This window comes from Emys orbicularis, chromosome 25 (genome assembly GCF_028017835.1).
Source record: "Emys orbicularis isolate rEmyOrb1 chromosome 25, rEmyOrb1.hap1, whole genome shotgun sequence".
Taxonomy (NCBI): Eukaryota; Metazoa; Chordata; order Testudines; family Emydidae; genus Emys; species Emys orbicularis.
Genome location: NC_088707.1, coordinates 6496221 through 6522061, shown reverse-complemented (window position 1 = coordinate 6522061; position 25841 = coordinate 6496221). Strand labels below are relative to the sequence as shown.

Here is a 25841-nt window from a genome sequence, read left to right as displayed (position 1 = left end):
TTTAAAGTTGAAAATCCACATTTCTACCGCCAATCTGCTTTTGAAGGAGATTGTCATTGTTTGTTCCATCTAATAGTGGGAAATTGTAGAAGTAAAATCACAAGACAGGACAGTTGAATTCAGAATTTTTTCAATGTTTAGAAGACTTTCACTCCTGTCCAATAAGCTCAACATCTGTTGAGTGTATTTTAACACACTTGGTTTGGTTTGGGTGAAACTTCATTATAGACTAGGTCAGTGGTTCAGAAATTTTTTACTGAAGTGACCCACTAACTGCATTTTCTTTTTTGTGACCCAATATTCCATATATGCACCTTCTGCCCTGGCACTGCAACCCAGGACAGAGGGCAGTTCCTTGGAGAGGGTGTTGTCGGAGTGCAAGTATGCCTTGCATTCACCCCGCACAGCAGTGGTTTCTGTCCCATGGGGCTGGGACTGGTTCCCCTCTCTGGATGATGTGACCTGAAGCACAGGATTGCAGTGCTACTCAAGTTTGGCCTAGCTGTCCCTCCATCATGACATTAGGTATAACTAATTAATAGACTGGGAATTTGATGATTACATTCAAATAAATTACTTACAGAATTGCAAACTTTTAATTTTGGACAACGAATGTGTCTTATGTTTGAGGAATAAATATACACATGAAATGCAAGATATAGTATGTGTTTTTATCTCATTTCATAAAACCTTTGTAGGTTTTATCTATTTCACTACTGTTTTCCATTATTTTGAGAGTTTCATGGAGGTTGTTTTGATGGGCTATTAATGTATGATTTTGCACTTTCTAATGTAAAAAGTTGTTCAGCTGTAATTAATCTTCATGACCACTACAGATGTGGTCTTATGATATTTTTTTGGGGGGGGGGGGTGTCAAAATCTGAGGTCAAGTAAAGTGAAGCCTATTGGAAGTAGAGATTTTTATTGAATAATTTGAGTTCTTGCACTTTTTAAATTGTCATAGAAACTATTGCTAAGAAAATATTAAAGTTGCATGATTAATCACTCAAGTCATCAAATGCCAAAGTTGAGGTTACATGTGCAACTGTAACTCCACCTTCTTGCATGGATGCATTATGATAGTCTTTAGTTATGATCCTCTGCTATTTCCCAAATACACTATATCAAATAAAATTGTAAAACTTCAGATACATAAAGCAGTATCTTGTATTTTTTTATTTTGGTGACTTACACTGTTTTATTTGCCAAAACAATCTAGTATTTTTAGACTTCTAAAATGTTTTCTATCTTTAGTGTATGTGTTTTAATAATTTAATCAGCAGCCATTTACTATACCTTTTCTTTCCAGCCATCAGTCTTTAGGTGCCGTTTTGGAGATGAGGCAATTAGAGCGATAGATTAGTTGAAAAACTGGCTTGTCTATACTAGTGTATTTCACTAGTGCTTTGTTGTTGTTAATCTGTAATATGTTGTGTAAGAAAGTTTACTGTGTGCATGTCATAGAAATCAATTTAATCAATTCTCATGTTCAATATAGTTATACACAGTACTAGAAAATGTACATGTTCATGTAATTAATATCATTAATGTATATTATTGTAGCACCTAGGAGCCCTAGTCAGGGACTAGGACCTGTTGTGCTAGGAGCTGTACAAACACAGAACAAAAAGACAGCCCCTTCCCCAAAGAACTTACAGATGGATACTGGTCAGATTAAAGGTTGCATGTGCAGCCATAATTGTCATTTCCTGATGTGTGTGGGGCAACCTTAAGATTCTCAATATTGTAATTGATGGAACTCCATGATTTTTAGAAGGAAAGAGATAGAGAAAATAAATTTTATAATGTGGAAGTATGACACCACTAGAACATCCTATCCTATCCACCTTGCACGATCCTACTAGGAGTTAGCTCTCTGCTCTGAACATTAGAGTTTGCAGAGGAGAATTCCTTATCTGCAAATTTTAGGTGTGCAGCTTTTATCTTACAAGATTCATAAGGAAATGGTCATTGCTCAATCCCTGCACATTTCATAGGATATTTAGAGGTCTGTGTTGGAAACATGCACCTTTTGTTTCCAGTGCTTTATGTGGAATACGTTATTTGTATTATGTTAGCACCTATATGCCCCAACCTGAAATCATGGCCCCATTGTGCTAGGCACTACCCCCCATCCTCCCCAAAAAAGTAAGAGAGAGTCCCTTCCCCAAACACCTTACAATCTAAATAGACAAGACAAAGACCTTGTCTGTACTGGGATTTCAGCCAGTGGTGTAGCTACACCAGTACGGACCCCTAGAATATACACAGTTTAGACTGGTGTAACACAATTTGCACTGGCTCATCTTTCTCTGTCCTGACTCTAACTCTCTACAGCTGAGAGTTGTTTGGGAAAAAAATATTGCCAAAGGATGTAGAAAATATTTTTTTCACTCCTTCTCAAAACCAGCTAATGCATCTTTGCTAAAATAATAATAATAATAATAAATAATATAATTATTCACCCTGTGGTAGGGAACGAACCTGGGACACTGTCCCAAAAAGTGAGTTTCAGAAAATGTTGAGTGCCTGAAAAAGCAGGCAGAATAGAGAGTTATGCAACTTCGCTGTAACAGCCTCTCCCACTATAACCAGCACAATTGTTTGTTATGATTGGTTAAAATCAGTTGACTCTGCAATTGGTATTAAATGGACTCAGGTTTGGTGCTTCTTTAAAAGCATAAATCTCTAAGCACAGATTTATAGTGGTCAAGGGCAGTTGCATTTTTTTTCTCAAGAATCTTCCATTCTTTGCTTCCTGAAGGCAACTCAAGAAGCTAATTGAATTTACAGTCTAGTGGACTTTTTTTATTTTTGAGACTTCTTGGCCAGTGCAGAAATTATAATCAAAATGCCATTGGGAAATGGCAGTTTCATTGCTGACTTTGTTAGACGACCTGCCATACAGTCTGTTTTCCAGGAATTTGGATTAGTAGAGACGTACGCTAGTTGTTTAAATAGTAGTCTGATTCTACATGTGCACCTAGACTTTATGGTTTAGAGTGAACCATGGTGACACTCAGACCTCAGTGGTTCAGGAGCCAAATTAGCGATCAACATTACCCAAAAGAGCTATGTAGAGTGAATTCATTGTTTCCTTTACTATTTATGTAAATATAATATAAAATTCGTATAGCAAAATGACTTACCAAATATTCTACAATTGGTAGTAAAAGCATCCTGATTGGTTAATAATTAAATCAGTATTTTAATATCCTGTGCTGCAAAGAGCTAAAGGAGACATATTAAAGAGCCACTTGTGGTTTGCGAGCCTCAGTCTGAGAATCACTGGGCTAGAACATATTTCAAGATAGTTTTTCTATGTCTGTAGCCAAATTATCTAGGTGTATTATTGTGTTATCTAAAAATAACCCTAAAAGCAAAGAAAATTTTGTCTTTATCATATAGCAAAGACTATGGGATTATAATATTTTTAAGAACCCTGACAGAACATCCTCTTCAACTTTTTCATGTGAATTTAGTGCTTGCAAAAGATTCCAGATCCATAGATTTGGAGATTCCCTTTAGTCACAGATCTGTAAGACATTGTCCCCCAATTCTTACCCGTAGGTACAGTATAAGATCCTGACCTAATTAATGGAGAAGGCCTCCAGGTTTGCCAGTCTTGTTTGTAGACTCCAGTTGCAGGACACTGATGCAAGGTATCTTTTTCTGAAATTGGAGATGTCCCGCCTGCTCCCACTTTTCCATGGGAATATTAAATATTTGCAGGCAAATGGCCAGCTCCACATAGTGAATATGTTGCCTGCTAAATTGGTTAAATAGGTGCCGGAGAGTTTTTAAGTATTGTCAAAAAGAAATAATGTGGAACCATTAGAGAGATGGCTGGAGATCTGAATCTTCACATTTGCTATTGTAAAGGTCCTAATGCAAATGTTAAATTCACCTAACAGTCTTGTGTGCTAAGTCTCTGGAGGCCTTTTAGTTTATTTAAGGACAACTGCAGAGTGTGATAGTTCAGTGTTCTAAAGATCAAATTTGGAATATTCAGACTCCCTGTTTCTACAATTTCAAATACCAGCAGATTGACTTAGTCCTTCATCCTTTTGAGAAGGGTAAAAGTTTAACGTGTTGAGGTCTTTTGGATGAGGCATATTAAAAAAAAAAAAAAAGACATTATATAACATTCCACTTTTTTAAAGAGGTTTCATTTGGTTTCTTTAGCCAAAACACACTCTTCTGCCCCAATCATGGTGTATGCTGTATATTTGTAACTTGCTGCCCGCCACCCCAAGGTGCCTAATTCTTGCTAGTGGTTTAAGTATATAGCTCAGGGGCAGGCAAACTTTTTGACCTGAGGGCCACATTGGGTTTCGTAAATTGTATGGAGGGCTGGTTAGGAGAGGGGGTCATGGCCCAGCCCCCACCTCCTATCTGCCCCCCCCGGACTCCTGCCCCATCCAACCCCCCCTGTTCCCTGATGGCCCCTCTGGGACCCCTGCCCCCTCCACACACCCCCACTCCCTGTCCCCTGACCGCTCCCGGACCCCCGCTGCCCCATCCAACCCCTCCTCTCATTCTTGACAACCCCCCACCCCCAGGACCCCTGCCCCATCCAACCACCCCTTCTCCCTGTCCCTTGACTGCCCCCGGAACCCCTGCCCCCTGCCGCCCCATCCAACCCCCCTTCCTGACTGCCCCCCCCCCGGACCCCTGCTCCCATTCAACCCCCTGTTCCCCACCCCGACCCCTATCCACACCCCAGCCCCCTGACCACCACCCCGAACTTCCCTGCCCTCTATCCAACCCTCCCTGACCCCTTACCATGCTGCCTGGAGCACCGGTGGCTGGAGGCGCTACAGCTGTGCCGCCTGGCTGGAGCCGGGCCACCCTGCTGCCACCACAGAGCACCGGGTCAGGCTGGGCTCTGCAGCTGCGCTGCCCCAGGAGCTCACAGCCCCGCCGCCCAGAGCATTGTGCTGGTGGCGGAGCCAGCGAGCAAGCTGAGGCTGCGGGGGTGGGGGGGACAGTGGTGGAGAGGCTGGGGGCGAGGTTCCTGGGCCAGGAGCTCGGGGGCCGGGCAGGACTGTCCCGCGGGCCGTAGTTTGCCCACCTCTGATATAGTTTGTACAGTGCCCTGGGATGAAAGGCGATGTAGAAATGTAAGAGAATATCTTTGGACATGTATATTCTGGCTTTCTAGCGTCTATCACTGTTTTCCTGTTACTGATGCTTTTAACAGGCAATATACCCTTACTTTATCAAACTGAGGTGTACTCTCTGTCTCACTATATCTGTGTATATATATTTATACACACCCACTAGAAAAATCGCAGCAATTTGGACTCTTTTGACATCTGACTTTAGGGTGTGCAAAATAAATTATTAAAAAATATAATAGGAAGGAACTTTGACTGAAAGGTGAATAGAAGTAACAGTATGTTATAACATGCTTATCAGATGAAAGAGGAATGTGTAGGATGGCCGTCTTTTCTTTTTTCTCTTTTCCTTTAACATTTTCTCTGAATTTAGTGTTCTCAAAAGATTTGACAGCCCTGGAGACGGAAGTCCTCTATCCTCAAGCTTCCTTATACTGCCCTGGCAAACTAGAGATCAGAGTTGAGGTGTGTTTAAGAGGATAGTTCAGACTTTCTTCTCGGTCAGTGCTTTGTCTCTCTGCCAAGATTCCAAAGAAGATAGCCAATTAGTGCCAGTTTTCTTGGTAGTTTTAATAAACATGCATATTTGTCCTCTGGGAATTGATTGAGACTGATCCATTTGAAATGGAGATGCCCTAATGCAGGGGTAGGCAACCTATGGCACGCATGCCGAAGGCGGCACGCGAGCTGATTTTCAGTGGCACTCACACTGCCCAGGTCCTGGCCACCGGCCCAGGGGGCTCTGCATTTTAATTTAATTTTAAATGAAGCTTCTTAAACATTTTTAAAACCTTATTTACTTTACATACAACAATAGTTTAGTTATATATTATAGACTTATAGAAAGAGACCTTCTAAAAACGTTAAAATGTATTACTGGCACGTGAAACCTTAAAATAGAGTGAATAAATGAAGACTCGGCACACCACTTCTGAAAGGTTGCCGACCCCTGCCCTAATGTGTGGCCTTTCATTTCAGTAACATGCAAATTACCACCCCTTATGCTGTATCATTTAGTATCTAACCGTACATTACATGGGCTTATCACTGGTACATTTTTTACTCCTATAATAAATGTTAAGGCGATTGTGAAAATGTTCGACTTGGGTTAAGGGTTGCCTACTTGAAAAGGTTGAAAAACACTGACTTAGAGGTACTAGTCTGAGTTTGGATACCTTTGTGATGCAATACAAGTGAGTTGGTGATTTGGCTGTCAAGGTGAATTTGTTGCTGGTTGTTGAAAGGGGAGAAGTTGACCCACTAACTGGTTAGGAATTTGTTGGAGGTTTGGTCAAAGGGCAGAGGCTGGTCTGGTTTTGGGGCCATAATGTTCTGCCAGTGGTGGTATTTTAATTCTTGTATTTGTGCCTATATATTGTGCATAGTGGACCTATAACAAATCAATAAAAACAAGTGTGTCGTACTTCTGTTCCAAATGTATTTTCCTGCATGAATACTGGCTATTCTGCAGCTGAGGCACTGTATCTTAAACAATGTACATGGTTTATAGCTGCACGTGAAGTTTTACCACCTGTAAACTCTGCAAATCCTGTTGCCCTGGGACTTGGTGCACCTGCTGATTGCCAATATAACTAAAAAGAGTTAACAGGCCACTTTACCTTGAGCAGTCCCTTGAAATATGAGTTAAGTACTTATGCTAAACAATCTGTTCCGTCTTGTATTAAGCTGTGACACTCTGAGTAAGGCCACGTCTACACTAGCAAGCTTACAGCAGCACAGCTGTATTAGTACCTTAGTGCCTCTGTAAGACGGCTCGTTTAGCCGCCCTATGTCGATGGGAGAGAGCTCTCCTGTCGAGATGATAAACCACCTTAAACGAGCGTTGACATAGTGCTGTGCACACGAGTGCTTATGCTGGCAAAACTTATGTCACTCAGGGGTGTGTTCTTTCACACCCCTGAGCAACATAAGTGGAAGTGTAGACATTGCCTAAGTTTCCCAGACCTGAAGAAGAGCTCTCTGGAAGCTCGAAAGTGTCTCTTTCTCACCAGCAGAAGCTGGTCAAATAAAAGATATTACCTCACCCACCTTGTCTTTCTAATATCCTGAGATCCACACGGTTAGGTTACAACACTGCATAGTATAACTAAAAGACATTCACAATTCTTAACTGCTTCAGATTTCTAATGCACAGGTAAAGTGGGATTGCTTAATAGTGGAATGAAGAAAAGGTAATAAGTCTTTTTAATTATACTTTCTACTGGTGTGGATTGTGAATTATCTCATTGTGTGGTTAAGAGGTTCTCAAGTGGCATAATGCTGTTAGGAGAGGCTACTTGCTTTAAAAGTCAGAGTGGAACCTGTTAAGGTGACAAGATATAACTTGACCATATCCATTTCAAAACCTGTTACTATTTCTGTTTTGTTTTTTTAAATTGAAGCAGTAAGGAAAAGCCTATCTGTCAGTCTTTGTCTGAACCAAAAAATTCTTATTTGGGGAGAGTGGGGAAAGGTTTAAAAAAAAATCTATTTTTACATTATCATGCTAGCGGTGAAATTTTCAGTAGGTCTCTTATTTAATGGAGTCATATCTGTAATCTGCATGTATCCCTTTAAAGTTGGCTGCTTGCATCAACCATGGCTTTTTATTCTGCATTGTAAGCAAAATTTAGATTGCTTACTTTATAAATTTCATAACAAGGAAGCAGTTTTGTAAGTTTTAGCGGTTCTGTGGGCCTGTATGTAAAACTAATTCCTAATGCTTGTGTACAGTTAGTAGTATGCTCTTTTCTGTAAAATCAGTTTTGGCCTGGGTTTTTGTGACCTTTATTATTAAAGTTGGGGGCACTTCTTATTATGCCACGTTGGTGGAAGTGAAGTCCAACACAAATGAGGTTTAAAGTAGAAAATTAGTTTATTCTACTTCCAACTCTGGAATACTGTTTGCCAGCGTAAGACATTTTAATGACTAGTTTCTGAATCAAGGTAAGTACTGAGCTTAAAGACTAAGGCCTAGTCTACACTTAAAACTTATACCATTATAGCTGCATCAGTAAGGGGTGTGAAAAAACACATCTGCTTGTGATATCTGTGCTGACAAAACTCTCATTGAGACACAACTATGCCAACAGAAGAGAGTTTCTGTCGGCATAGCTAATGTCATTGGCAGAGGTGCTAGTCCTGTACCACAGAACTCCTCTTTCTGTTGGCGTATACTGTGTCTACGCTAGGGGCCTATGTTGGCATGGGCTCTGCAGTATAGACATAGCCTGAGAGTCGGCTGCTGGAGTCCCTTTCATTCTTCTTGGTGAGAATCAGTCCTCAGTTTTCAAATCTTTGTGATGGAAGTTGGAGAGCTCCTGCAAGGAGTGTAGATAGTAGAGAGTAGCACTTGAAAACTTCACTCATTCACTCTTCCTTATGGTGAGCACAGAGCTTTCCCAAGCAAATGCCACCAATTGTATGCAATCTAAACTTTCATTTTAAAAAAGTAAGTTTCTAGCCTTCATGGTTGCAAAAATAATCTTTCAGGTGATAACTAAGTATAAACCCAGTGCAGTGCTGTCTTTCTATGTCTGCCGAGACCACTGCAGTGACTCTATATAAATGCTCGTAGGTTTGCAAAGCTACAGCAAAGTGAAAACAGACCAATATCTTTGGCAGTTAATCACTGCTGATATTGGGAACCCTATGGATAGCAGCGCAACTGGTAAGAATTAGGTCAATGTCACTCCTGCCCCGGAGAGCTTCCCCCAGTGCTGAAAGTGGTTGTGGAGTGACGTAGAATGCTTCATCTTCCTGTCTTCCATGGGAGCCACCAGAAGTCATCCAGCTCACTTGAATAGTAGGCACCTAGTTTTGCACAGTGTATGTCAGTAGCTACACAACTGTGCGGTTCATGGAGAACCATGCTAAGCAGGAATAATTATATAATATTTTTCATCTATAGATCACAAAATGTGTTACAAATGGGATAAGCATTATCTCCATTTTACAGATGGGGAAATTTGGCACAGAGGTAGACTTGCCCAGGGTCACATGGTGAGTCAGTGGCAGAGTTAAGAATAAAAGCCAGGTTTTCTCACTCTGTCTAGTCTCTATTAACCACACTACTCTGAGGAGATGTAATTTAAAATCTATAGTTAGTATCACTCTATACATCGGACTCAGACTGGTCTTGATTTAAAACAGCTGATATTGAATCAAAGTTAGAACAAATAATTGTTCGAGTTCATTGCTGGGTAGATTTTTCTATTTTTAGATGGCAGATAGCATGAAGAAATGTGGTTTTTCGTTAGAAGTAGCAAAGGCATTGTGTGAAATGCTGCTCCCACGTAGATGCTTCCTCCACCTACACATTTGTCTGCAAGTCAAGATTTGGTGCACTTTTGCTTCTGGGCTTCATGCCTTTAGCTCTTGTAACCTCACTTTTTAGGTTTTTCCAATGTAGTCTCGGAATACAAATTTCCTGCAGGTGCCTCATAACTATTCATTTTATATTCATAATAAAACTACTCCTCCTGAGTTTGAATTCAGATATACTTCCTTTAAAGAGAGCCTGTGTTTCTCCCATTTGCCATCTGATAGGAAAAGCATTCTTTCAGAGTCTGAACAATTCATCAAGATATGAGACACTCACTCTAAGAAAAATAGATCTTTTCTTGTCTGTCTTGTCGTCTTTGTATTTTCAGAATTAAGATTCATATATTTTGTCAGAAATTGCTAGTAAAGGATATATATTAGCACTTTTATTTCAAACTATTTAATCTTCTGATGCAATGCATTGTTTGTATTGAGAATCTATTAAGTGTCCCTCTCTTTACCATCTGTGTGGCAGTTAATGAAATTTTGTTCGAAAGTTGTGGGTCCCTTGAGGGTTGCAAATATTATATTCAAAGTGAAACTAGGTTACTGTTTCTGCAAAGTGCAGTGGTTTAAGACCAAACAGCTTTTGATACGATTCAGAATGTGTCCTTTTGCTTTTGAAGTGGTAATACGTTCATGTAGAGTGGTTTTATTATATAGAATGTTCCTAAAATGAGCAGAGGTGAAACAATTCTAATAAATATGAAGACAAAAATTCCTCCATGTTCAATGAAAAGATGATTTTATTTTTGTGCTTGTTCATAGCAGCATGTTAAGCTATTTCAGGTGTTATACTATCAATGATTATACACACTTCTAGTTTTAGCCATGTTACTTAGATCTATTCAATGAGCTTACGAAATAACTAGGTATGGTTTTCTATATGTCATAAACACTGTTTGCTAGGTTTTATGACTAATTTTTAAAATTCTGTTGAGGGGAGGGACATAATGGTGGATTTCACACTGTGTTGTGCAGACCACTTTGTAAGTACCTCTTTGGGCCCTTGTTGCCTTGCAGTCTTTCATCTCCCTGCACTATCTGTAGAATGCTTGTTTTTTATTCTGCAGATCATTGAGAGTCGGTACACCCTAGGAGAAGCACCACTGGTTTAATGAATTTGTTTACCATAAAAACTTTTCCTGAAGTCGTCCTTTTTCAAACACCTTAATTGAACTCTTTAAGGTTGTTGAATAGAAAAATGCAACATATACTTCCTTCTTTATATAAATTGTATTCAGCTGTGTCTGGAATGAAGTTATCATATTTGTGGTTTGGAGAATGTTTTTATTAGTAACTCACAGTGCTAAGTGGAAAGAAGTGTGTAATGTACAGCTGTAATATAGTATTCTTCCTACCTAAGTCATATTTAGTTTTTTCTTATTGAAGTCAATTTAGTACATGTGAATGGTGCTGAATTGTACCCAAAGGTGTTTTACGTTGTTGATGGGATGAGTATTGCATAGGAATAGCAGCATAAGTCTCACTACACAGTGTTGTTAAATCAAAGGTGCCTCAACTCTGAACTGGTGGAACAAGCTTTAGAGGTGGACAGTTATGTAATAATATTCCCATAGAAGATGTTTCTTCTTAACACCAACAGTTTAGTGGTTGGCTTTTCTGGTTCTCCTAGCTCTCTGATTGCTGCTTCAGAGTCTTGTTTGGTGGTCTGTCATCCTCCCTTCTCCTTCCGATGGGCTACCCCCAGGCCTCCATCCTTGGTTCCCTCCTTCTGCACGCTCTCTAGGTACTGTTGTCTGCAGGCATGACTTTTTGACTGCCACATTTATGCTGATGGCTCGGATATACCTCTCTATCTCATCCATTCAATCCAGATTCTTGGTTTGTCTTTCTAATTTTGCGCTGCTTGAAATGTCATTTCCTGAGTGAGAAAAAAAAATTGAGGTTCTGATTACTAGTGGTAGAGATCACATGGTATTTTTTGCAGGAGGAAGTAGGAGCATTAACCCTGGTGTACTGGTCAAACTCCAACTTCGATAACTGCAGGTGAAATTTAGATGGGTAGAAATTGTTATTGTTTGGCTACTAGATTGGGGAGTGAGTAATCGTGGGACAGGGCACAAGCTGAGATAGAAGAGAATAGGTCCCTTAAATAAAATGGAGATTGTGTTTCCACCGCACAGATTCTTCATACAAACAACTGGACACACAATGTCTTCCAATCTAATTTACTGCTGCAAGATGAAAATGTTTACACTGAGACTTTTCATGCAATATGTACATTAGTAGAATGTCCTTTGGCACATAATCAATTCCAGTTTGCATGCTACCACAACCTGGAGGGTAGAAGAGGGAGGAGACAGCTTAGAGATGCTTTCTCAGGTGTTCTACAGAACTTTCCTGTCTGGTTACCCATCTCATCCAGGCTGGCACATGTACAGAATTTTTCATGGCCTTTTTGATCTGAGTTTCTCTTGTTCTGCTGTAACTTTCTTTGTAGCACAGTGAAATTGTCTCCTTGGTACTACTGGGAACCACAATGAGGTTGTTGACTTGCTTAAAGGTGACCTGCAAAAAGGAGAAAGAGGGTCTGTGCCTCTTTTTTGCTTCTTTATGATATATAGAGAAGATTTGAAAAGATTCTGCCGTCCTCCCCATCAAAAATACTTTGTATTTATCTTTGATATATCAGGAATATTAAGTCTGCTATTCTCAGGTTTTACAGGAAACTTTGGGAGTAGTCTCAGATGAGTATTGCAAGACTTCTCAGCCTTTAATTGTGTGCTGAATCTTTAACAAAGCTATATTGGAATGAAAATCACTTCCTTCTCAAGTACTTAGATTTAATAACATGACATCTGCCATCCTATCAGTTCTCCACCTTTCCATAGACCATCAGGAAAACAGGGTAGAGCAGACTTCAATTTGTAATGTAAAATATATAAAAAAAAACAAACAAAAAAAAACAGAAAACAAAATTTGGGAGGGGGGAGGGTGTTTTAGGAGGACTATCATTCAGGATGCTTTTAGACATAAGTTTAATTAAAAAAAAAAAAAAAAAGGTGGTGGGCACCCTTTTTTTCTTTGCACATGGCCTTTATTCCAGATTATCCACTATAAGCTACGGCTCTAGTACTATGGTCCAGTTTCATATTTTACAGTTTAATAGTCTCTTATCCCTCTTGGAGGGTCTGTTGAGATCTGCACAGTTGCCAGTAATCAGTGGAATTAAGACTTTTTTGATTGGCAGTGTGAAGAATAGACCACTAAGCATAATGAATGATTAACAATTGGTATGGTGGATCCTGCTGTGCTCTGCCTAAATTGTACACATGGAAAGAAAACAAGGAGCTTGGGGGATAAATTTCTTCAATTATTTTTAAGAAACTGACTTAATTTTCTCTGTTCTTCTTTGTAGATAAAATGTTTGGAGGTTGGTTGGCTGCTTTCTTCAGAAGAATATTTACTACAGCTCTGCTTTTGCCATAATACCAGAATTCTGTGATCCACGCTTCAGTGCTAAACACCAGGAGAGAGTCATATTTTAGTCATACTGTCTAGATGGAACAGGCATCATCTTGAAAGCCCATCGTATTTCACAGCTGCTTATTTGATTTTTCTGGGATCAAAGGTGCTCAATGAATCAGGGCCCCCCCAATGAATCAAACAGCCAATTCTTGCCAACAGCTGGTTGAAAACAGTGCCGTGCATGTAGCAGGGATGGCGCAAGAGGAAAGCCGTCGTGGTCAAGTGCCACCCACATTTTATCATGCTGCCAGTCAGGAACTTGATCTGTCCACCAAAGTGTACAAAAGAGAGTCAGGAAGCCCTTACTCTGTGTTGGTGGACAGCAAAATGAGTAAACCACATCTCCATGAAAGAGAGGAGCAGCCATATTTCAGGGAGAACAGATCGGTGGGAGAGGTCCGGGCTGTGAAAGAAGATAGAGAGAACTCTGACAACTCTGAGGAGGAAGAGGAGGAGGAAGATGAAGTGACTTACAAAAGGGAGCAGATTATAGTGGAGGTAAACCTTAACAACCAAACATTAAATGTATCAAAAGGGGAGAAGGGTGTCCCCTCCCAGTCCAAAGAGACTGCTGTTCTTAAGACCAGCAGTGAGGAAGAGGAGGGTGACAGTGGGGAAGAGGCCACTGAAGACAGTAATGATGATGAGGAAAATGAGAGGCAGAAGAAAAAAGAGAAAAGAGTGGAAAAAGTTAGTGTTACCCAAAGGAGAACAAGGAGAGCTGCATCTGCTGCAGCAGCCACCACTTCCCCTTCACCCAGAACTACAAGGGGCCGTAGAAAGAGTGTGGAGCCCCCCAAGCGTAAGAAGAAAGCTGCAAAGGAGCCCAAGGCACCTGTGCAGAAATCAAAGTGTGAAGAAAAGGAGACTTTGACCTGTGAGAAGTGCCCCAGGGTGTTTAACACACGCTGGTACCTGGAGAAGCACATGAACGTCACTCACAGGCGTATGCAGATCTGCGACAAGTGTGGGAAGAAATTTGTTCTAGAAAGTGAGCTGTCCCTTCACCAGCAAACAGACTGTGAAAAAAACATTCAGGTAGGTTAGTTCACCTGCTTGCCAGATTTCCACACCTTTCTGTTGTGCCCTGGATACAGCTAGTGGACACCTCAGAGAGGGAATTTTTTTTGTGGAGACAAAGTCCTGACCGAGATCTACCTCTACCTGTCAGCACTTCTTGGTGTCTGTCAAAGGAAATAACTTGTAGGACCAGGGGGTGCCCCGTGTGCTATTTTAGCACAGTTCTTGCTAGGATTAATCTACACTGTGGGAAGATGCCAGACTACTTTTTAACAAATGCCAGATACAAGAATAATGGGTTGAAAACGTGTCTGCAGTGCACCACTTTGTACAAAATAGGACCTGATTTTTCAGAGGTGCTGACCCACCTGCAGCTTCCAGTAGCTTTAGTCAAAGTTTTGAATGTTCGGCACCCTTGAAAATCAGGCACATAATGTATAAAGGTAAGAATTTCAGGGGAGAACAAAATGGTGACAAGTGTCAGGGAATCAGCAATGTGTAGCATGTTGGCTGAGACACAAGTGACCTAGAAAAATTGTAACACCTTCAAGATGTGAAAAGTGTTAATATGTCATCTTTGCTTTCTAGGTCACATTAAGATGATTAATATGTTAAGAGAATTTGATTTACAATGGTGTTTATATACACGTACATAGGTGTGTGGAAATCCTTCTAATAATGCAAAAGATGAACCTGTTCATAAACCTGCCCATTTCTGCAGTGCTGCAAAATCTGAATAAATAATAGATTAGCCTTTTGAATTTGCTGTTAGTAGGGATATTTCTGTTGGTCTGCATCTCACCAGGAGGTTTGCCACTTTTAGTTATACACACAACAGTGGAAATCTTTGCCATGAAAGAATCATTTTAAATAATTTAAATTATGGAATACAATTTCTGAGCTTTTGACTTATCTGGGACTTCCTCTCTGCTCATAGGCACATATGTTACCTCATAACCATGGGCAGTCTTGTTTTATCTGGTGATTTAGTCTTGCTTTGTTAAAGAAAACTTAACCCAGTGCTGCATCCTAGTGGTGAAATAGGCCCACTGCCGCAGAGTAAAGCTGCTTGAATTCAATTTTAATGTAGTTGTAACATTGAAAGGCAGAAGGGCAGTAAATTATTCCCATCCAATGAGGATCACCAAAAGAGGGCACTTTTTAAAAAGAATACTTACATTTGGCTGAAACGTGACATAAGAGCGGCCACACTGGGTCAGACCAAAGGTCCATCTAGCCCAGTATCCTGTCTTCCGACAGTGGCCAATGCCAGGTGCCCCTTAGGGAATGAACAGGTAATTATCAAGTGATCCATCCCCTGTTCCTCATACCCAGCTTCTGGCAAACAGAGGCTAGGGACACCATCCCCGCCTATCCTGGCTAATAGTCATTGATGGACCTATCCTCCATTTTATCTAGTTCTTTTTTGAACCCTGTTATTATTTATTATTATTACCTAGCTCTGAGTGAGCACTTCAGTAGATCTCAAAGCACTTTACAAAAAAGATCAGCATCATTATCTCCATTTTACATATGAGGAAACTGAGGCCGAGAGCAGTGAAGTGACTTGACCAAGATCACTTAGCAGGCCAGTGTCAGTCAGAAATAAAACCCAGGTTTCCTGGAACCCAATCCAGTGTTCTATCCATTAGGCCACACTGGGCTTTAAAAATTGAGGTAACAATGGGTTAGGCTTTGGACCACACAAATTCCAGAATGGTTTTCACGCCCAAGTTTAGACCGTATCTACACTTAGGAGTAGCCCTGACTCAGCCACTGGTGGCTAGCATGTGGTGTAGCTACACTGGTGCTGACTCTTAAATATAGGCAAGGCAAGTTTGGATTTGCCCCAGTACAAACATGGGTAAACCTCAGTTGGTGCAAACCTACCTGTATGTCCTTGTCTACAAGTAAGGGTCCGGACTACACTGATTGGTGGCCATTCCTGGCTGAGTCAGAACTATTTCCAAGAGCAGACCAGGCTTGAGAATGGACACAAAGTAGATCCTGGAGCTAGAATTGCAGTAAAACAATTGGGCATGACCTGTTAATGGCAAGTCAATGTACATAACAAAATATCTAGGAGACAACCATGTAATGAAGTGGCCTAGTATAAAGCCATTTTATACCTGGGCATTTTGGTGTTAAAAAGAAATAATAAAAAAAAATCCAGCAATGCTACCACTAATTCAGTTACATTTGGTGTTAACATCAGTTGAAGACCTAGTGTAGGCAAGACAGCAGCAGCGTCTGGTATTTTTACCACTGTCAAATAAACCTGCTTCTCAACAAGTTTAACTGACATGCTAATAAAAGCTTTGTAACCCACTGGAGCCTTGTTTACGCTAAGGCTTTTACTGATGCTAACACCAGGTGCAGTTGAACCAGTGACAGCACCAGTAGGACTTTTTCTAAAATTCCTCAAAGTAGACAATAGTCTAGGAGAAGTTAGACCTATCGGTTTACCTGTAATAGATCAGAAAGAAAAAAGCCCATAAATATATCTGTATAAAATTAATTTAAGGCATCTGTAGCATCAATTAGTGCTTATTAAGACTATGGATGCACTATAAATGCCCCTTATATGTCATCTAAGTAGCAATGTAAATATCATTGCCATTGATTGTGTGTGCGCGCGTGTAAAAATTATAAACATTCTGCTGCTCACAGCAAATAATCTTTTAGAACTGTCAGTGGGATTTTATAAGTAGTTAACGTATGGTATGTAAGGGACTTCTGGGGACATTGAACAGAAGTATTTGTCAGGACACTTACCACGCTTGAAAGGCATCACTGGTACAATAAGTTAGTCTTTTGACCATTGTTAGTATGCAGTATATTGAGTAAAAATGGAATAAAAGCTTAAGTCACATATTCAAATGACTGAGGCACTTAGGAGCCTAAATCTCATTGAAAGTCAACTCCTAAGTGTCTGAGTCACTTATGAAATGAGAATTAAGCTCCTATATTTTTAAGTGCTCATGAAAATGTTATCCTATACCTATTTCAAATTCAGCAAAATTTTATCTTTGCCTCTATATAATAATATATTCATCATAATATAATATATAAACTATAGGACCAGGGGCTAGTAGGTGCTATTATGCAGCCACATAAATGGCTGCATCTTGTGCTCCAGAATCTAAGCGTTCATTTAAAAGTCTCGCCCTTATTGGTTACATAGATAACTTTTTAAATGTGAGCCAAACATAAGGCCTTGTCTCTGCTGGTTTTTAGCCACTGGTATAGCTATAGCAGTGCCAAATTCCTAACGTAGACATGACTTATGTTAGTGCAAGGCATTTTGCACTACTGTACCCTAGTCCAGGGTAAGTCAGCCCACTTATAAGACCTGCTTTATTCCAGTGCAGAATATCTGTGTTGGGAGTTTGCGATGATTTCGCTATATTGGTGTAGCTACACTAATGCAAAAGTCTCTCATGTAGGCAATCCCTTAGGCACTTCTGCCTCTGCCCAAAGGGGAGAGGGAAAGAGGAGAATGTATTCCCTCTCCAGTATCAAATGCTTCAGAATCCAAAAACTGTCTCCCAAAACTTCCTGGGTGCCTGACTATCTTCTTCAGATTCTCCTTGTAAGCATCTATTATGCAATTATACCTTGTCAGTTCTAAAACTTGCAGCATGTTAAAAATGAAAATTTGGAAGCAGCTTTTTAAAAAATGAATTTGATTGGAAAGGCAGTGAAGAGGTGGGGGCAGAGTTGCATAATATAGTTCTAATATGCCAAGTAAGACATGGAGCCTTGTCTAGAACAAATCCCATGTGGCTTGATTACATAAGTGCCAGTTGGACTGATGATAATGGCTCTTCTGTCGTGTATAAACCTAAATATAGCTCTATATGATGGATTGTAGCCATTCCAAAAGAGCCTTTGTGTTCTGTTGGATAAGTACCTTTTCAAAATTAGTGCCTTTACAAAGGCTTTTATTGTTCTGTTAGGCTGTATCCAGACATTAAATCGGTGTATCCAGATTACTTGCTGTTGATTGCTCATGGAAATGCTAGATTTCCAGTTCCCAATGGCTGACTTTGTGTTAAATCAAATGATCACTTTTTAGCACTGCTTTACTCTCCAGGGTTTTTCCACCATCGACTGCAGTTTGTTCCTGACATCTCCAAGTAGGTCCTTTGAAAGGAGAAGGATCTTCCTGGTGGCAGTGTGGTATGCAAACTCCCAGGCCAGCAAAGATTGGGTGCACTGTGAAGGCAGTATGACTTGCCCGTGATGGAGGAGGAACACCTCATGTTGACAGGAGTGGCACTCTTTAGAAAACTGCATCCAGCTCACTTTGACAGGAGCAGGATGAATGAGAGCCAGAAAAGATGAAAATTTCTAGAGAACTCCTTCCCTTTCCTTTCAAAGATAAAAAAATGTTTGGTATCTTCATATATTGCTCCATTAAGTTTCACAACTGTGATTCTGAAATGTATAAAATTCTACAAAGATTTTTAAAAATTATGTTTATCATTAATATTCTTTTGAAAATGGGGGTGTATGTGAGATGCTTGTCCTTGTTCCTGTCGGGAGATTTCATGGTAATGCTGGGGTTGGGGTTTGAATTGAGAGGTCATGTGCTGCATATTTCCCTATATAAAATGGTCTTGAAGGCAAGGCAAACAGTGTCATTGTACAAGCCAGGGTTACAACTCATGACTATCTGGCATCCAGCTGTCTGGATTAGGTAATTAGTGAAAATGACTTTAGTGTGTCTTTACTCCTTACTTATCCACCTCATAAAGCCACCACACAGTTGACAGTCCCTGCTCAATAAAGGATCAAGATTAGAATAGCGGTGTCCAGAAGTGCAACAGGTCAGTATTAAGCTGCATAGTGTCTAGTGCCTTCTGACCTTACAATCTGCAGGATCCTAGAGTTCCAGAAACAGAGACATCTGGCCATGTATTGCTGTCTCCTTTGGGCTTGTTGCTGGAGTTTGAGCTCTGGCATTAAGATGTTTCTTCCTACGTAGTCCTGCTGCCAAGAAAAGTAAAGAGACATTCCAAGAGTTATGCAAAGCCTGCAAGTTTTCTTGCTTTTTGGCACTAAACAAGGACACTGATATGGACATTCTAAACCTCTCCTCCCAATACTAGAATCCGACTGGACAGTCCAACCTAACTTGAGCTGACACTATAGATACCACTGGGTTTTGGAAACAGGATACTGTAATGTAGTTGCTGCACTGCTCTTGAGATGTCAGCAGATGGCACCAAACTGCAAGTGTGTTAACCTCTGTTCCCTCATTCCACTATTCTTTGGTCTGTACTCTTTGTAAGTGTATCTACATTTCCCAGATTCTTAAAAACAGTGAATTTGGGCTGAAGTACATGTTGGGATTCTGACGACCTTCCTTGTTTTGGGAACATTCTTCCTTGAGCAAGTTGGTATATGCCTTATCTCTGCTGACTTGTGGCTTTGAAACTCTTTGTGAATTAAGCTTGCTTGTTTGTCCCATTCATTCAGTGTGTTTCCTGTAAGAAATCGTTCAAGAAGCTCTGGTCTCTCCATGAACACATCAAGATTGTTCATGGATATGCAGAAAAAAAGTTCTCCTGTGAGATCTGCGAAAAGAAGTTCTACACAATGGCCCATGTGCGGAAGCACATGGTTGGTGAGTTCTTGCTGCTTATGTTTGCTGATCCTGATACCTTGTTGTCTTCCTGGTCCTTAACTGTTTTTAATATCTAATCTCTAACGCAAGTAACCTAACTTCCTTAGCTTAATCTGTTGTTAGAGGGAAACTAAAAGTGTACATTCGTAGTACCGGGAACACCAGATAGTATTCACCTGTATAGTACCAGTCTTTCTCTCAGGACTCCAGAATGAGAGATTTTGAGTGAAGTAATGTGTTTGTGTTGCATTTTTAGTAACCTTTTTTCATAATGTAATATATATGTTGCAGCACATACAAAGGATATGCCATTTACATGTGAAACCTGTGGAAAATCGTTCAAACGCAGTATGTCGCTCAAGGTGCATTCCCTACAGCATTCTGGAGAGAAACCTTTCAGATGTGAGGTGAGGCAGCCACTTTATTGAAGTGTTGACATGGTATGAGGTATATGCATCTAGTACCCACCAATGTGAAGCTACAAATGTGAAAATGTCTTATCTATGCAATGAGGTGCAGTTGTATTAAGGCATGGGAAAAAATGTACTCTCTGGGGAGAGCAGAGCATAAGTGCAGGTAGGAGTAATGCAAAACTATCAAGAATCTGGTTTGGTTCAGTGCTGCAGAGGAAGTAGCCAATTACTGTGTGTCGTTTTCCTTTGCTGGGAATACTAAGGGGGCAGAAAAGGGGTATTGGTTTTGGGGGTGAGAGGGTAAAGAGGGTAAGAAGCTCTCCCTTTCTTTCCAAAACCAGGAATGAAGGAGGGTAGGAAGAAACCTTTAGACCACTTATCCAGATCTCTCTTCTTAGCATCTTCAGGAAAAATGGAGGAAAACAAAGCTTGCCATCGCTTTCATCTGTGTTGGGGAGGATGAAGAAACAAAGCATCCCTTTCTGTCCTAGCTCGGGGGGAGGGGAGTGTAATTCTAAATTTACCAGGCACCTACATGCCAAACTACAATAGGACTCAACAGAATCCAGAGACAGTGCTGTTGGAAGAGCCCATTGTTTTCCCTCTTCAGCAGTGCAAGGAATACACTGGGCTTTCTAATGAGACAACCTGTTAGTGAGTGAAATGGAGAGTCATTTTTCATATTACTTGTGGCCATTAGGTATCCGATGAGCAGTTTCAAAGCCCTGATTTTTCATAAATCTCTTTAAGGCTGTACCTCCTGGGTACACAAGATAATGCTCCTAATAATGGATCTCTCCCCCCCCCCCCCCCCAAAAAAAAAAAAAAAAGTGTGGGTATCAATTGTGTGTGTGTGTGTGTTTCATATATGCATTTTTAACTGGATGGCCTACTGTTGTTAAATCATCTCTAGACTGTATGTTTTCTTGGTGCATGAGGGGTCTACTTGTGTACTGCTTTGGGGTGGTCTTCTGGATTTCTATATATGCTTCCTTACCGGAGATGACTGAAAGTCAAGGTCTGTGTCTGTTGCAGAACTGTGATGAAAGGTTTCAGTACAAGTACCAGCTGCGTTCCCACATGAGCATCCACATTGGGCACAAACAGTTCATGTGCCAGTGGTGTGGCAAAGACTTCAACATGAAACAGTACTTCGATGAGCACATGAAAACACACACTGGTAAGAACATATCTAAGAAAAGTGCAAACACCTCCAGGGCATAAACATGCCAACTCTTCCATGTGCATCAGTCCCACCAAACTTATGCCTAAAGTCAGATTCAACCCAGATCCATCCGGTAACTTAGTGACACCTAATCTCCTCTCCCACTGCCCTGTATACTGTATTTCAACTGCAAAAATGAGTGGTTGTGCATGTTTCTCTTCATGTTACTGTGGTTTGAAGAAGCCCATTACCCAGCCTTTTTAGAATTCTCCTCATGCACCAGACCTTGAAGCTTGGGAGAGGAGCTCACGAAGGTTGAGGTTTTTTTTGGGAAAGCAGTGTCTGTTGTGTTTTTATTTTGGCCATAAGTAGGGAAGAGTGCAGTCTGTGGAATATACAACTCATTGACCACTTATAGCTGAAGTAAATTATGTTAGCAGAAGCTTTCAGCCTAACTGGCTGCTGTGTTTATCTTATAGGAGAGAAGCCTTTTATCTGTGAAATCTGTGGCAAAAGCTTCACCAGCCGCCCAAACATGAAGAGACACCGCAGAACTCACACAGGGGAGAAGCCTTACCCATGTGATGTGTGTGGCCAGCGATTTCGCTTCTCCAACATGCTCAAGGCGCACAAGGAGAAGTGCTTCCGGGTCACAAGCCCCGTTAATGTGCCACCTGCTGTTCAGATCCCACTTACCACAACTTCTCCTGCTACTGCAGTCCTTTCTGTAGCAAACACACCCACCACCCCAACTCCACCCATCAACCTGAACCCAGTGAACACTCTCCCTCCACGTCCCATCCCCCATCCGTATTCACACCTTCATCTCCATCCTCACCCTCACCCACACCATCCACACCATCTCCCAGTCCCCCCAGTCCCTCATTTACCCCCACCTCCAGCCCTTTTTAAGAGTGAGCCTTTAAATCATAGAGGCCAGAGTGAGGACAACTTTCTGCGACACCTGGCAGAAAAAAACATTTCAGCACAACACCACTAACACCTTTGCCTCCTGCCAGCTGTTTTTCCTGTTTTATGCACATGGAAATGTGCCCTCCTGGAAATTGCGGAGGGATAGCTAGTGAAGATCTTTCAAATCTCTCTTTGTCCCCACTTGGAAGGTCCTGGTACTCTCATGAATCAGTTAACGAACAAGAAAATTCCATTGGATCAGCAGTGATCATTTGAACCAGGGGAACCAAAGGGACTGAAACCCAATTTGCTTGCGTTCTACTGGTGACTTTTATAAATTTCAAATACTGAGACTTGTGGAATTTTATAATTTCATATCAGCTGATGAGGTATGCTTGCTTTTATATCCTGGACTTCTCCTCAAAGAGGGGATAGGCCTGGTTTCCTTTGTACTAATCGGAAAGGCTGTGAGATTAATACAGAGCATTAATTGTATCACTGTGTATCGTAATGAATTCTTTTCAGCTTTTGGTGCTGGCTACGGAGTGAGCCAGCCACGTATCACAGTATATCAAGCATTATAGAGAAAGACAAAAAAATTTGTTTGTGTAGCTCTCCTAACGCACTCTTTATTTTACTACAGAAATTATTTTAGAGTTTTTTGTATAGACCTATTTAGTAGTCTGTTTCTAAAATGAAATGTATTTCAATAAGCGGTGTAATTTTTTCAGTGTAGCTGGACCTATGTTGTATAATAGATAAAATTTTATAATCATCAAAATGTGATTCTAAAAAGATGCAAATAGCTTCTATAGTTAAAGTTATTCTTACATCCATACAACTTAAACGGTGCTTCAGAGAAGAGAGGGACCCAAGAGGTCTCTGGCAAGGCTGCCTGAGAAGTGGTGTTGATTTCAGAACTTTTATGTAATTTATTTAGTAGTTTTTAAACCTTCCCTTTCCCCTTCCACAGTGTCTCTTAGGCTTATTGAACAAAGACATTGAGATACCACACTCCTGCTCTACAGGTTTCACTTAGTTCAGTTGGATGGAAGTGTGGAATGGGTTGGGTTAGAAAGGGACACATCTGTTGGGTGAAGAGACTCAGCAGCTCATGAGTTATGAAGTCACAGGTGAGTGAGATATCTGACTTAGGAGATGGGAAATAAACTATCTCAAGTCAGCCAAGCATATCTTCTTTTATATAGGAAGGCCTGGTTTTAATGTTTGTTTATGGTATGATTTTAATTTTGGGATCATATCAAATGCTGCTCGTTCAGATTGCTTTTTTAAAATTCCTGGACTTAGGAGAGGAGAATTAAGTTAGTTTCACAAATGTGGTGTTTGGTTGATTGTAAGAATGAGAAGAGGAGAAATTTGAATGGGAAAATGGTGTTTAAGTAGACACATTGCTGAGAAAATGCAGTATGTATCCACAGTATGGAGCTCTGTCCCGTAACCATGACACATTCAGACAATAAGGGATGATATTGAGGGGTTCATAGTCCCATTTTTGGGGCAAATCTAAGTTTGACAGTTACAGGTTAGAAACCTTTGAATTTAGACAAGTCACTGTTTCATAATCTTGTGAGGCACTGAGTGAGTGGCAAATGACAAGTTTGGTGCAGAGGTGGTGGGCTGGAAGGCCAAATGTATCTGTTTTAATCAGTGAGTGGTTATTTTTTCAGGTTTGTGTTTTTGTTTAAATGACATTGAATATAGCAGCATTATGCAATTTAGGTAATTGTCGCCACCCTCAATGAAGAGTCAGAGGCCCATAGCCATTGTACTGTAAGTTTCAAAAATGTTTCTTACTATTTTGTGCTGCTTTGTCAATTGAATCCCACCCAAACTCCATCTCCAAAGACCCCAGTAGACAGATTGCCATTTTAGTTAATGAACTGGGCTTTTGTGGCTGATAGATATCTTCAAAGTAGCAGAAATGGTGGAAATTCTTCCTAGCATTATTTCTTCAAGTTTAATGCTGTTAATCACTTTTTTTTTTTTTTTTTTTTTTTTTTTTTTTTTTTTTGAAAAAACACATTCTGTCTTTTGGGAATTAGCTCCTTTGTTGATATTTTACAAAGTTTCTGCCATCTAATCATCAATGCTTTCTTTTTTCATAGGAAATTTTAGGAACAGGAATTAGGCCCTTTTGGCCCAACGTACTCATTTTTGACCGAACTGAAAATACCCTCCCCTCCCCCCATTTCTGAAGAATAAAAGAATGTGGGTTTTTTAAATGTTTCTCTATAATATTTATATACACCCTTTATCTCATAGGTGATAAAGCCAGTTATGAAGGTGAATTTACACTCATGATTATGACTGTTGTATTTACTGTGGCTGGTCCGCCCAGGAAAGTTCTATGCATTCCATGTCACATTTACAACCTACGTTTCTGTTGTGCCACGATTTTATGGTCAGGCCTGTTATTAAATGATTTTTAAATGCTAAAACAAAATCTTGGTAAATGAATTGTAATCCAGTTTTGCAAAATGATTTTCTTCTCAATAAATTTACAGTATTAGGCTGCTATTCAAAATTCTAGAATCTGAGACAGTTTTTCTCTTCTATGGTACACAGTACTTGTACACCTTGGATTTCAGCTGATTTTGCCTCTGAGATATAGAAACTTCTACCATTCTGCGGAAGAAAGTAAAATTGGGCGAGGAAAAATTAGTCATATGTTTATAGTCATATGTTTAATAGAATGTCATGGTACAAAATTATTGGAGACAAATTCTCTGTAATCATTTGGGGAAAACTTAAAATGGACTCTGACATGCTTGTCTAAAAGTGCTGCAATATTGTACCATAAAACTACAAACTGCAGTAACAGAGGGTAGGTGAAAATTCAGAGGAGAGATTTACCATGGCTACTGGCATATGCTTAACGTGGCATATGCCCTAAATTATATTAACATGGGCTTCATTTACAGGGTTCACACAATACTGGAAAATGTGACAAGCACTTGTCTAACACTTTACATTGTCCTTGAAGGGGGAAAAATATGCATGAGTTTTGTATTAGCTTTATTGTGTGTGTATTTTATTTGTCTAAAGAGTGTTTTGTTCCTGACACTAGTATGTTTGTTACTCAATTTTCTAGTGACAGCAAAGTATTAAAATATAACAAAGTTCCAGCCTAGAGAAAATTCCAGCCCAGATGCTAGTCCAGGAGTGAAAATGATTTGATACTTTTTGAGTTAAAAAACTATATAACAACCATGGAAATGTGGATTTACAAGATGCTTTCTCTTTATTTGTAGAGCTCTGACTCATTTCCAAATCTGGAAGCTTTTAGCCAGTGTAGGCTAGTTGATTTGCCTGTTTAAAGCTTATTTTTACCTACTTTGTCTTTAAAATAGGTGTGGCAGTGCTTAGTCTCTCCAAGGAGCAGATCCTCAGTTGGTGTATATCCCATAGCTCTGAAGTAAATGCAGCAAAGGCAGTTTACACTAGCTGAGGATTTGCCTCCAAGTTTTGCACGCTTCTGTCATCTGGACTCCGCTGTTGAAGTCCGGCACACTGAATTCTGGACAGTCCAAAATTTTCTAGAACCTAAATCAGTTTTTATTTTTTAAACTTTTAAAACGCATTTTTAAAAGCAAAATTGACAAACACTAGTTGTCACACACAAAGTTTACTTACAGTTAGGAGTCCGACAACAGCAGCAGTGGGACAGCTACCCTTTTTTCTTTCTTTCGGTGATTTAGTGCTTATGGTAAATACAAAACTGCTATTCTTGGCGACAAAAGTCA

The 25841-nt window shown here is 40.2% G+C and overlaps 1 protein-coding gene across 1 annotated transcript in view; it reads left to right on the top strand.

Moving 5' to 3' along the window:
- ZNF652 (zinc finger protein 652) overlaps nt 1–24079 on the top strand; it is a 35177-nt gene extending 11098 nt beyond the window's left edge. Inside the window, exons 2-6 of the mRNA XM_065422498.1 lie at nt 12826–13973; nt 19440–19587; nt 19879–19994; nt 21036–21180; nt 21645–24079. Coding sequence (XP_065278570.1) covers nt 13065–13973; nt 19440–19587; nt 19879–19994; nt 21036–21180; nt 21645–22165 — 1839 coding nt within the window. The 5' untranslated portion in view covers nt 12826–13064 and the 3' untranslated portion in view covers nt 22166–24079. The remainder of the gene's footprint in view (nt 1–12825; nt 13974–19439; nt 19588–19878; nt 19995–21035; nt 21181–21644) is intronic.
- The last annotated feature ends 1762 nt before the right edge of the window (nt 24080–25841 follow it).